At 43.2% G+C, this 12,608-nt stretch overlaps 1 protein-coding gene across 1 annotated transcript in view; it reads left to right on the top strand.

The window, feature by feature from the left end:
- The window catches only part of CEP192 (centrosomal protein 192), a 140,625-nt gene that overhangs the window by 84,821 nt on the left and 43,196 nt on the right, over window positions 1–12,608 (top strand). Inside the window, exons 27-30 of the mRNA XM_025365559.1 lie at window positions 198–316; window positions 1,780–1,953; window positions 3,540–3,630; window positions 3,789–3,965. Of these exons, the coding sequence (XP_025221344.1) occupies window positions 198–316; window positions 1,780–1,953; window positions 3,540–3,630; window positions 3,789–3,965 (561 nt within the window). The remainder of the gene's footprint in view (window positions 1–197; window positions 317–1,779; window positions 1,954–3,539; window positions 3,631–3,788; window positions 3,966–12,608) is intronic.

The following is a 12,608-nucleotide window of genomic DNA, read 5'->3' as shown; positions in this document are numbered from 1 at the left end:
GATAAGGTTTGCTGTAGAAGAGAAAGAAATATCCTTTCCAAGAGAACAGGGCAAGTTGAGACCATGACAGATGAGAAGAGGACAGACAACCTGTCCTAGTAAGTGAGAAGGGCACGTACGGCAGGAGCCACTGAGCACTGAGTGAAAGCTGAGGTTTGTACGTTGGCATTCAGTTATGATTATGTAACTATATTTAGGTCCCAGAACAAGGAAGTCACTTTTCAGTGGATCCAAAGAATCTATTCCTTAAACCTGGAGAAGAACATGAGGTTATTGTTTCATTTACTCCAAAGGATCCTGAAGCCTGTGAGGAAAGGTAACACAAAAATGTTATAATGCGCCGGGCACAGTGGCTCACGCCTGTAATCCCAGCACTTTGGGAGGCCGAGGCGGGTGGATCACCTGAGGTCAGGACCAGCTTGGGCAACATGGCCAAACCCTGTCTCTACTAAAAATGCAAAAATTAGCAGGATGTGGTGGTGTGCACCTGTAGTTTCAGCTACTCGGGAGGCTGAGGCGGGAGAATCGCTTGAACCCAGGAGGCGGAGGTTGCAGTGAGCCGAGATCACACCTCTGTACTCTAGGCTGGGCGACAGAGCGAGAGTCCGTCTGAAAAAAAAAAGTTTTAATGACAGTTTTACTCGTCTCTCAAAACAGCCACTCACATGTGCTTCAAAATTTCACAGCCTGAATGACAAAGTCCATATATTTCTTACCTAACAGATGGTATGACTGTTTAATCTCCTTTCATTTAGCTTCAGATTGTCTTGTCTTTTTTTAACTAAAAATCTTCTTTTAAACCACCTGAATAGAAATGAAGAAATTATTATTTTCAAGTATATTCTGACAAAAGTAAGTAATAAAAGATCAATTTGTTGTTTCTCACTTTTTTTTTTTTTTGAGATGAAGTCTCGCTCTGTCGCCCAGTCTGGAGTGCAGTGGCCAGATCTCAGCTCATTGCAAGCTCCGCCTCCCAGGTTCCCGCCATTCTCCTGCCTCAGCCTCCCAAGTAGCTGGGACTACAGGCACCCGCCACCTCGCCTGGCTAGTTTTTTGTATTTTTTTAGTAGAGACGGGGTTTCACTGTGTTAGCCAGGCTGGTCTCGATCTCCTGACCTCGTGATCCGCCCGCCTCGGCCTCCCAAAGTGCTGGGATTACAGGCGTGAGCCACCGTGCCTGGCCTGATGTTTCTCACTTTTTCTCCTGAAAGTATTAGTTGACCGTGTCAGCTGTTAAGATCTTTCTCCATTTCTTCTCTAAGCCCATGACTTCTTGGCACCCAAATCATGAGTGAGTGTCCACTTAGAGTCAGAGCCCCACTGGCATGAGTACTGAGCTAGCTTGTGTTACCCTCTCCTCTGACACACACATGGCTTATCCCCCGCCTGGTTATAGAACACTTCACCGTGTGCTCAGGCTGTTCTTGTGACCTTACAGAAGAGAGAAGTCTGGTCTGCACCAGCGTGAATGCCTCTGCCTGGAATGCTTGCTCTCAACCTCCCTGGGCTGGCGCCTTCTGGGAGACTTTCCTCCACTGTTCCCAAATGTCTCATAAATAGCATTCCCAAAGCACGATGGCTTCTCACACCCCCCACGTGCAGGTGCCATTGTGATCGTCTCTCTCCTTGTCTGTATTCTTCTGTGCAGCACAAACTCTAAGGGTGGGAATAGCATCATATCCCCAGCACCTAGCTCAGTCTTTTGAACAATGGAAACATGTAGGAAATAGTTGGGAAAAGAATCAAATACAGGACCTTCAACTCAGAATTCTTTCTTAGGATGTTGAAAATACTTGTGCAGCCATTTGGACCTCAGTATGAAGTCATGTTAAAAGGTGAAGTCATTTCTTCAGGAAGTAAACCTCTGTCACCTGGACCTTGCTTAGATATTCCATCGATTTTGTCCAACAAACAATTTCTGGCTTGGGGAGGCGTCCCTCTTGGTAGAACACAGTAAGTGTCAAAGACTGACAAATAGTCCACTATTTATACATATTTTGGAGCAGACCACAAATTAATGTTTGCAGGAAAATTTTGTCATAATAGACACTCTTCAGGCTCAATTGTGCAGAACTGGAAAAACCTCCTAGATGGGCGCGTGTCCTGATTCAGCTTTTCTTTCACGTATATTCCAGTCCTGCAAAGAGCACCTGACACATGACCAACAGTACAGCTGCTGCTGAGGAGGGAGTATCCCCTTAAACTCACTGCCACTCTGTAGTTGTCAAAAGCCAGCTAAGAGACAGATTTATGGAGAGCTGCACAGAGAATATGCAGTATATCCATTCTGAATGATCTAAATTTCTCAGTCAGCAACCGCGTGGTTTTAGCAAAACCCATAGAAGTGTTTTTAATGCACCAGACTTGGGTGTCAAACTTCCCGACCACACTGAATGGAGCATGTAGGGGAGAGGGGTACCTTCGGAAATGGGAGGTAGTATTTACTGTAAAATTGTTTGGTGGGGGTTTTTTTTTTTTTGAGACTCCCTGTATTGTACAGGTTTATCTTTAAAAGGATCTCTGGAAGAAACGTCTCTGAGAAGCCTGTGGCAGAAACAATTACACGTCACTCGAGCAGTAACTGGCTTGTTCTTGACTTTCGAGTGCGTTTCACTGATGATGTGACTCTATGGAGACCTAACCTCTCCCATCCCGCCTGACAGCTCTATGGAGACCTAGCCTCTCCCATCCCGCCTGATAGCTCTGTACTTGAAAATGATAACCACAGACAGGGCTTTACAAGTTATAAAATAAATACATGAGAATGAAAACTTTACAAAATAATGTTTCTTTCAGGTAATTCTTCCCCAGTCATTGTCCCTGTGGAAGGCTTTTCCTGGAGGTGTCAATAGGCAAAGTTGTCTGCGTTTCTCTTAACACAAGGTAGATGAGACGTAGACCTCAGCTGCTGGTTTATTAGCTGCTGATCTTCTCCAACTTTGAGTAAAACAGAGATTTACTCATGTATTCTCTGTTCTCCAGTGAAGACAGGATTCACATAGTTTCCACAATTGAAGTGTTTTTATCAGTCAGGTGCTATTATATGTCCATTCTTTTGCATTGTAGCTTCTTTAAAAGTAGAGTTAATTCAATATACTGTTTAAAAGACTACTTTGTGCAAATGAGCCTCTTAGCCTAGGACCCCTTGTTTCCCTGAAAGCTCGCTTGGATGAGCTAGGTATTCCAGCTAAGGGGTGATACTGACTTAATGACTTGATGAATTTCTTCACCTGGATTTTCATTGATTGATGTTTTATATGACAGATAATACCTATACACGTAGTATAAATAATAAGGTCAGCTGCAGAGCTATATCTGGAGAGAGATTAAGCCAAAAAGCCTCTATAGGGTGAGTCTTGAGGCTACATTTTCAGAAACATAGAGTCTAGGACTGTGGGGAGACAATTGCAGGCTGCTGAAGTGGCTCGTGTAGGCAGTTCTTCTCTAGACATTGTGGTTGGTTTTAATTGGCTTTGTTCTTATAACGATAGCAATATCCGTGGAGAAAAACTATATTTAAAATGTGTAATTGTTTTTAGGCTTCAGAAACTAGCTTTGAGAAATAATTCTGCATCCACAACGCAACATTTACGACTGCTAGTTAGAGGACAAGATCAGGACTGCTTTCAGGTTCGTAGAGTACGCGGGTTCTTGTGCCTTCTGTCTGGGTCTGCAACACTTACCTATGCAGACCCTTTTGTGTTGTTACCTTTTAAGAATTGGTGTTAATGGTATGTTTTGTTTGTGCTACTGCTTTGTTTTATGCAGTTACTGTTTTTAAATTGTAGCTTCAGAACACTTTTGGTTCAGAACAGCGATTGACCAGTAACTGTGAGATCAGAATTCACCCAAAGGAAGACATTATCATCTCTGTATTATTTGCACCTACTCGATTATCTTGCATGTTGGCTAGACTAGAAATCAAACAACTTGGAAACCGATCACAACCAGGCGTAAAGTTCACAGTAAGATCATTTTATTGCTTTTCCCTTCCCCTGGAGTTTATGGCGTGTTATAACTATTGATTTAACGTTGTAAATTATATACTCTGCCTTTTATAAGTGAAAATATGTAATTATCTAGACTTACAAGCAAGTTAAGGAGTAATTTATATGCTTTGTAGAATTGGCAAGTTATAATAGCAGGCAACATAGTATTCTTACAGGTATTAGTCTTTCCAATGCTTTTAAGTTTCATTTTATTTTGTTGTATTTTTTTTTTATCCTGTATCTCCAGTGCTTCTGAGCATAATAATCAGTTTTACCCTATCGTCATCTTCTAAATTTCACTTGGTACCTCTTAAAGTAGGCCTTATTCTCAACAACTTTAACAAACCCCATCCTGTGGAACAGAGACTCGACAGAGACCTGCAGGCCCAGCAGCGCTCCTGGGTGTTTATTTATTTATTTATTTATTTTTTATTATACTTTAGGTTCTAGAGTACATGTACACAACAGCAGGTTTGTTACATATGTATACATGTGCCATGTTGGTGTGCTGCATCCATTAACTCGTTATTTACATTAGGTATATCTTAAGTTTCATTTTAATTTGGACATTTAAAAATATACCCAGAGTTTTAGGAACACATCTTTGGGTAAATCCACGTGGAGCTGTTTAAAATACTAACTTTCACGTTAAGTTTTATTTTATCAATTATCAGCACAAATACTGTCTTAGTCTGTTGAGTGGGCTATAGCTAAATACCACTGAGTAATTTATAATAAACAACAGAAATGTATTGCTCACAGTTCTGGAGGTTGGGAAGCCCAAGATCAAAGCACCAGCAGATGCGGCGTCTGGGGAGGGTTGCCCTCTGCCTTTTTGTGCCCACACACGGTGAGAAGGATGAGAGTGCTGCCTCCAGCCTCTTTTATAAGAGCACCAAGCCCATGCATGGGGCCGGAGCCCTCCTGGCTTAATCACTTCCCCAAAGGCCCCCCTCTTAGTACTGTCACGTTGGAGACTAGGTTTCAACATGTGAATTTGCTGGGGGACATCCCCATTTAGACCATACTAAATACCCATTGACTGAATTTGCTAGCCCCAAGACAAGAGTTTGTATGCTTTTTAATTGCCAGCATAATATGTAAAAAGGATTTGAAGCCATTTGTGTAGACACATTCAGAGCAATTAGAGATAAAAGTGATAAATCGTAGAGGAAAGAAGCAACGGCAAGGCAGTCGGAAGAAACTCCAGCTACATGGTTGTGCATGCCTTATAACTGCACAGGTGTTCGGCAGTGGGGCTGGAGCTCACATTTTGGTTGTATATCCTAGTGTTAAAGAGGGGATGTGATAAATTACAAGATTAACAATATCTAAAAGTTTTTAGAATTAGATATGTATGACAAATACAGCTTTATTTGACACTGGAGCTTGACCTCTGTTTTCTGTGGAGTCACTTGACTGGCCCCATGAGCTGCGGTGGACAAAGCTGTTTAAAGATGTTAGTGGTCATTTTTACAACTGTCGTCCTTCCACGTGCACCCAAGAGACACTCAGAGCCTTCAAGGTCTCTGACGATCTGATTTTGTGTAAGGATAAAACTTGGTTTGTGGAGAGGACTAAACGGACTGTATTTTTCAGGCTTCTTGAATATATTCTGATTTGTTTAGGTTTACTAGCCATGATTTTGAGGTTGTTCTCAAGGAAGAGTCTCTGATAAGTCTCTAGTGATTTAGGGCAGAACCATTTGATTTAATAATCAACCAAGCAGGGGTTTGGCATCCTTTGAAGACAACCCAGGGTCCTGGTGGGATTCCTACCTGCAAAGATGGCTGCCCTGACCTCTCACAGAGGTGGACTGCATGGGGTTTGCCTGTGGGATGAGTATGGCTATTATTTCACAAGAAGACTCAGAATTAACATTGCTGTGCCTTTGTAAAGATAAGGTAGCCTGGCAGAGTGGCGGAAGAGCTGTTAACATGGCAGGAGAATCCAGGGAGCCAGCCCTGTCTCTGTTACTTACACTGACCTTGGCATTTCGTCACTCGTCTCATCAGAAGCTGCTTGCTGTCCCAACTTGCCAGTTTGATTGTGACGAACAAATGAAATGATCTGTGTTTTGAATACCGTAAACATGATAGGACTGCAATAAAAATGTATTGATTGTTTCATATTGATTGTATTCCGGGCACTACCCTCAGTCACTGTGTGGATGCTGTAATCTGAATGTGTCTCCCAAATTTCTGTATTGGAAACTTACTCTGCAGTACCACAGTGTTGGGAGATGGATCCCTTTGGGAGGTGTTTAGCTCCTGAGGCTCTGCCCTCGGGAATGGATTAATGCTGTTACAAAAAGGCCTGAGAGAGGGAGTTGGGCCTTTTTGCCCTTCTGTCTTCTGCCATGCGAGGACACAGCATTTCTTCCCTCTGAAACATGCAGGATTCAAGGTGAGATCTTAGAAGCAGAGAGCAGCCCGGTCGGCTGCAATGGCTCACGCCTATAATCCCAGCACTTTGGGAGGTCAAGGTAGGTGGATCACAAGGTCAAGAGATAAGACTATCCTGACCAACATGGTGAAACCCCGTCTCTACTAAAAATACAAAAATCAGCTGGGCGTGGTGGTGGGCGCCTGTAGTCCCACCTACTCGGGAGGCTGAGGCAGTAAAATCGCTTGAACCCAGGAGGCAGAGGTTGCAGTGAGCTGAGATTGCGCCACTGCACTCCAGCCTGGCAACAGAGCGAGACTTTGTCTCAAACAAAAAGAAGCAGAGAGCAGCCCTCACCAGAAACCAGCACCTTGATCTTGGACTTCCAACCTCCAGAACTGTGAAGAGTAAATTTCTGTTCTTTATAAATTACCCGATCTATAGTATTCTGTGACAGCAACACAGACTAAGATGGTGGATTCTTATCCGATCTGTAGTATTCTGTGACAGCAACACAAACAGACTGAGATGGTGGGTTGTCACGTTTTTTTTTTTTTTGAGACGGAGTCTCGCTCTGTTGCCCAGGCTGGAGTGCAGTGGCCGGATCTCAGCTCACTGCAAGCTCCGCCTCCCGGGTTCACGCCGTTCTCCTGTCTCAGCCTCCCGAGTAGCTGGGACTACAGGCGCCCGCCACCTTGCCCGGCTAGTTTTTTGTATTTTTTAATAGAGACGGGGTTTCACCGGGTTAGCCAGGATGGTCTCGATCTCCTGACCTCGTGATCCGCGCATCTCGGACTCCCAAAGTGCTGGGATTACAGGCTTGAGCCACCGCGCCCAGCCGGGTTGTCACATTTTTATCTTCAAAACAACCATCCGAGATACGACCACTCTTGCCATTTTGCACTTGTGTAAACTGAGGCTGCGAGAGATGCGTGGCTGTGGTTTTGCATCTTGCTTGCTGGTCAGTGGTAGACACAAGGTTCAAATTCAATCTGGCTGAATGCAGAGCGCACGTTTATGTACCGTGCAGTCTCTAGGGTGCTAATAACAGCTTGGTGTATTGTCATCTGGAGCAGTGGTTCTTTTCCAGAGCTTGTGTTACCCGCAGGGGACATTGGCAGAGTCTGGAGTTACTCTGGTTTGTCGTAACTGGGGGCAGGACAGGAGTGCTACTGGCACCAGCTGGGTGAGGCCAGGGAGGCTGCCGAACATCTGAGGAAGCCCAGGATAGCTCCACCACAAAGAATCACACAGCTCAGCATTTCGGTAGTACTGAGGTTAGGAGCAATAGTGTTTCCTGTTTAGTCTGTGGATTTACGGTGTGAGTCAGATTTGTTTCATTTAATCATTCTTTTTTTGAGACGGAGTCTTGCTCCATCACCAGACTGGAGTGCAGTGGCATGATCTCAGCTCACTGCAACCTCTGCCTCCCAGGTTCAAGCAATTCTCTTGCCTCAGCCTCCCGAGTAACTGGGACCACAGGCGCGTGCCACCACGCCCAGCTGATTTTTGTATTTTTAGTAGAGATGGGGTTTCACCATGTTGGCCAGGATGGTCTTGATCTCATGATGTGCCTACCTCAGCCTCCCAAAGTGCTGGGATTACAGGTGTGAGCCACCGCAGCCAGCCAATCATTCTTTTTTCTTAACCTTGTTACTCAGTAGTAATTTGTGATTTCTTAGGCTTTGAAAATACAGGCAGAATACTTAAATAATGAGTATTTTCAAAGGTACCTTTTCCCTTGTTTTTTACTATTTAGTTTCATTGATAAAATTTACTTGTACATTTCTATGGATAAAGAAAAATTAGAAACATTTTTGCTATTGAAACTACCAGAGGTCACTGAGTGAGGGAGGATTTGTAGGGGCTTCCAATCTGAAACCCTTTTAAATGTTGTTTGTTTGTTTATTATGTAATTATTTATTTATTTTGAGACATCATCTCGCTCTGTCGCCCAGCCTGGAGTGCAGTGGCGTGATCTTGGCTCACTGCAACTTACACCTCCCATGTTCAAGCAATTCTCCTGTCTCAGCATCTCGAGTAGCTGGGATTACAGGCGCCCGTCACCACGCCTGGCTAATTTTTGTATTTTTAGTAGAGATGGGGTTTTGCCATGTTGGCCACGCGTGTCTCGAACTCCTGACCTCAAGTGATCCGCCTGCCTTGGCCTCCCAAAGTGCTGAAATTACAGGCGTGAACCACTGTGCCAAGCCTGAAATGCTGTTTATTTGCACTAAAAGTCAAGACAGTACAAACTGATGAAAAAAATTACTTTTTCAAAATGTTATTTTGGTTTAGTACATACCGACTCAGAATAAGTTATGATGGTTTCAAGTTTGCAAGGAAGTATTTGCAACCTGTTTTAGTACAACTTGAGTATCCCTCATCTGAAAATTCAAAATCCACAAGGCTCCAAAATCAGAAACTTTTATTTTTTTATTTTTTATTTTTTATTTTTTTTGGAAACGGAGTCTCGCTCTGTTGCCCAGGCTGGAGTGCAGTGGTGCATTCTTGGCTCACTGCAAGCTCCGCCTCGCGGATTCACGCCATTCTCCTGCCTCAGCCTCCTGAGTAGCTGGAACTACAGGTGCCCACCACCTCGCCTGGCTAATTTTTTTGTATTTTTAGTAGAGATGGGGTTTCACTGTGTTAGCCAGGCTGGTCTTGATCTCCTGACCTTGTGATCCGCCTGCCTCGGCCTCCCAAAGTGCTGGGATTACACGTGTGAGCCACCGCACCCGGCCCAAAATCAGAAACTTTGTGTGCCGACACGATGCTCAAAGGAAATGCTCTTTGGAGCATTTTGGATTTGGGTTTTTGAATTAGGGATGTTCAGCCAGTATAAAGCAGACATTCCCACATCTGGAACACCTCTGGTCCCAAGCACTTTGAATAAGGGATACTCAACCTGTAATTAGGAATGAAAGATAATTTTTGAAGGTGTGCATTTCAAAGAGTATGGAAAGTTTCCAGCAGGGTGAATGTTTTCCTTACATTCGAATTTATGGGATGTATTCTGTGAAGCCTTGCTCCCTGCAAGGATTGAGCCCTGTGGAAGCAGCAGCAGATGGATCCGCAAGCCTGACTCTAGTGTGCTGCTTCCCCCGTTGACAGTGTGTCTGTCTTTGAAAAGTTGTTTGAGTTCTTTAGCTTAGTCCCTTTTGCATGCTTTTCTCTGACACTGGCTAGACTGCACACTAAGAGGATTATAAATACAGTTTTCCCCAAAAACATTTTATTATGAAAAGGTTCAGAATTACTGAAAAGTTGAAAGGATTATACAGTAAACAGTCACATACTCTATCACTTAGATTCTATAGTTAACATTTTGCTGTATTTCTTCTCCCACATATCCATCCATCAGCTCATCTTTTTAAAATTTATTTGTTTATTTACTTATTTTTATTGTACTTCAAGTTCTGGGATACATGGGCAGAATGTGTAGGTTTGCTACACAGGTGTACACGTGCAGTGGTGGTTTGCTGCACACATCAACCTGTCATCTACATTAGGTATTTCTCCTAATGCTATTCCTTACCTAGTCTCTCACCCCCTGACAGGCCCCGGTGTGTGATGTTCCCCTCCCTGTGTCCATGTGTTCTCATTGTTCATCTCCCACTTATGAGTGAGAACATGCGGTGTTTGGTTTTCTGTTCCTGTGTTAGTTTGCTCAGAATGATTTCTAGCTTCTTCCATGTCCCTGCAAAGGACATGAACTCATCCTTTTTTTATGGCTGCATAGTATTCCATGGTGTATCTGTGCCACGTTTTCTTTATCCAGTCTATCATTGATGGGCATTTGGATTGGATCCAAGTCTTTGCTATTGTGAACAGTGCTGCAATAAACATGTGTGCATGTGTCTTTATAACAGAAGGGTTTATAATCCTTTGGGTATATACCAAGTGATGGGATTGCTGGGTCAAATGGTATTTCTACTTCTAGAATCTTGAGGAATTGCCACACTGTCTTCCACAATGGTTGAACTAATTTACATTCCCACCAACAGTGTAAAAGTGTTCCTGTTTCTCCACATCCTCTCCAGCACCTGTTGTTTCCTGACGTTTTAATGATCACCATTCTTTTTGTTGTTGTTGTTAGTTGTACTTTAAGTTCTAGGGTACATGTGCACAACGTGCAGGTTTGTTACATAGGTATACATGTGCCTTGTTGGTTTGCTGCACCCATTAACTCGTCATTTACATTAGGTATTTCTCCTAATGCTATCCCTCCCCCTACCCCCGACCCCACAACAGGCCCCCAAGTGTGATGTTTCTCATTGTTCAGTTCCCACCTATGAGTGAGAACATGCAGTGTTTGGTTTTCTGTCCTTGTGATAGTTTGCTCAGAATGATGGTTTCCAGCTTCATCCCTGTTCCTGCAAAGGACATGAACTCATCCTTTATTATGGCTGCATAGTATTCCATGGTGTATATGTGCCACATTTTCTTTCTTTCTTTCTTTTTTTTTTTTTTTGAGACGGAGTCTGGCTCTGTCGCCCAGGCTGGAGTGCAGTGGCTGGATCTCGGCTCACTGCAAGTTCCGCCTCCCAGGTTTACGCCATTCTCCTGCCTCAGCCTCCCGAGTAGCTGGGACTATAGGCGCCCGCCACCTCGCCTGGCTAGTTTTTTGTATTTTTTAGTAGAGACGGGGTTTCACCGTGTTAGCCAGGATGGTCTCGATCTCCTGACCTAGTGATCCACCCGTCTCGGCCTCCGAAAGTGCTGGGATTAACAGGCTTGAGCCACTGCGCCTGGCCGCCACATTTTCTTAATCCAGTCTATCATTCATGGACGTTTGGGTTGGTTCCAAGTTTTTGCTATTTTGAATAGTGCCACAGTAAACATATGTGTGCATGTGTCTTTATACTAGCATGAATTATAATCCTTTGGGTATATACCCAGTAATGGGATGGCTGGGCCAAATGGTATTTCTAGTTCTAGATCCTTGAGGAATCACCACACTGTCTTCCACAATGGTTGAACTAGTTTACAGTCCCACCAACAGTGTAAAAGTGTTCTTCTTTCTCCACATCGTCTCCAGCACCTGTTGTTTCCTGACTTTTTAATGATTGTCATTCTAACTGGTGTGAGATGGTATCTCATTGTGGTTTTGATTTGCATGTCTCTGATGGCCAGTGATGATGAGATTTTTTCATGTGTCTGTTGGCTGCATAAATTTCTTCTTTTGAGAAGTGTCTGTTCATATCCTTTGCCCACTTTTTGATGGGGTTTTTTTTTCTTGTAAATTTGTTTAAGTTCTTTGCAGATTCTGGATATTAGCCCTTTGTCAGATGGGTAGATTCAAAAATTTTCTCCCATTTTGTAGGTTACCTGTTATTCTGATGGTAGTTTCGTTTGCTGTGCAGAAGCTCTTTAGTTTAATTAGATCCCATTTGTGAATTTTGACTTTTGTTGCCGTTGCTTTTGGTGTTTTATTCATGAAGTCCTTGCCCATGTCTATGTGCTGAATGGTATTGCCTAGGTTTTCTTCTAGGGTTTTTATGATTTTAGGTCTAACATTTAAGTCTTTAAACATCTTGAATTAATTTTTGTATAAGTTGTAAGGAAGGGATCCAGTTTCAGCTTTCTACATATGGCTAGCTAGTTTTCCCAGCACCATTTATTAAATAGGGAATCCTTTCCCCATTTCTTGTTTTTGTTAGGTTTGTCAAAGATCAGATGGCTGTAGATGTGTGATGTTATTTCTGAGGCCTGTGTTCTGTTCCATTGACTATATCTCTGTTTTGGCACCAGTACCATGCTGTTTCAGTTACTGTAGCCTTGTAGTATAGTTTGAAGTCAGGTAGCATGATGCCTCCAACTTTGTTCTTTTGCCTTAGGATTGTCTTGCCAATGCGGGCTCTTTTTTGGTTCCATATGAAGTAGTTTTTTCCAATTCTGTGAAGAAAGTCATTGGTAGCTTCATGGGGATGACATTGAATCTATAAATTACCTTGGGCAGTATGGCCATTTTCACAATATTGTTTCTTCCAATTCATGAGCATGGAATGTTCTTCCATTTGTTTGTGTCCTCTTTTATTTTGTGGAGCAGTGGTTTGTAGTTCTCCTTGAAGGGGTCCTTTACATCCCTTGTAAGTTGGATTCCTAGGTATTTTATTCTCTTTGAAGCAATTGCGAATGGGAGTTCACTCATGGTTTGGCTGTCTTGTTTGTCTGTTATTGGTGTATAGGAATGCTTGTGATTTTTGCACATTGATTTTGTATCCTGAGACT

The sequence above is a fragment of the Theropithecus gelada genome, chromosome 18 (assembly GCF_003255815.1).
Source record: "Theropithecus gelada isolate Dixy chromosome 18, Tgel_1.0, whole genome shotgun sequence".
NCBI classification, from domain to species: Eukaryota; Metazoa; Chordata; class Mammalia; order Primates; family Cercopithecidae; genus Theropithecus; species Theropithecus gelada.
The sequence above is the reverse complement of the archived record's forward strand: the minus strand, read 5'-3'. Positions and strand labels throughout refer to the sequence as shown.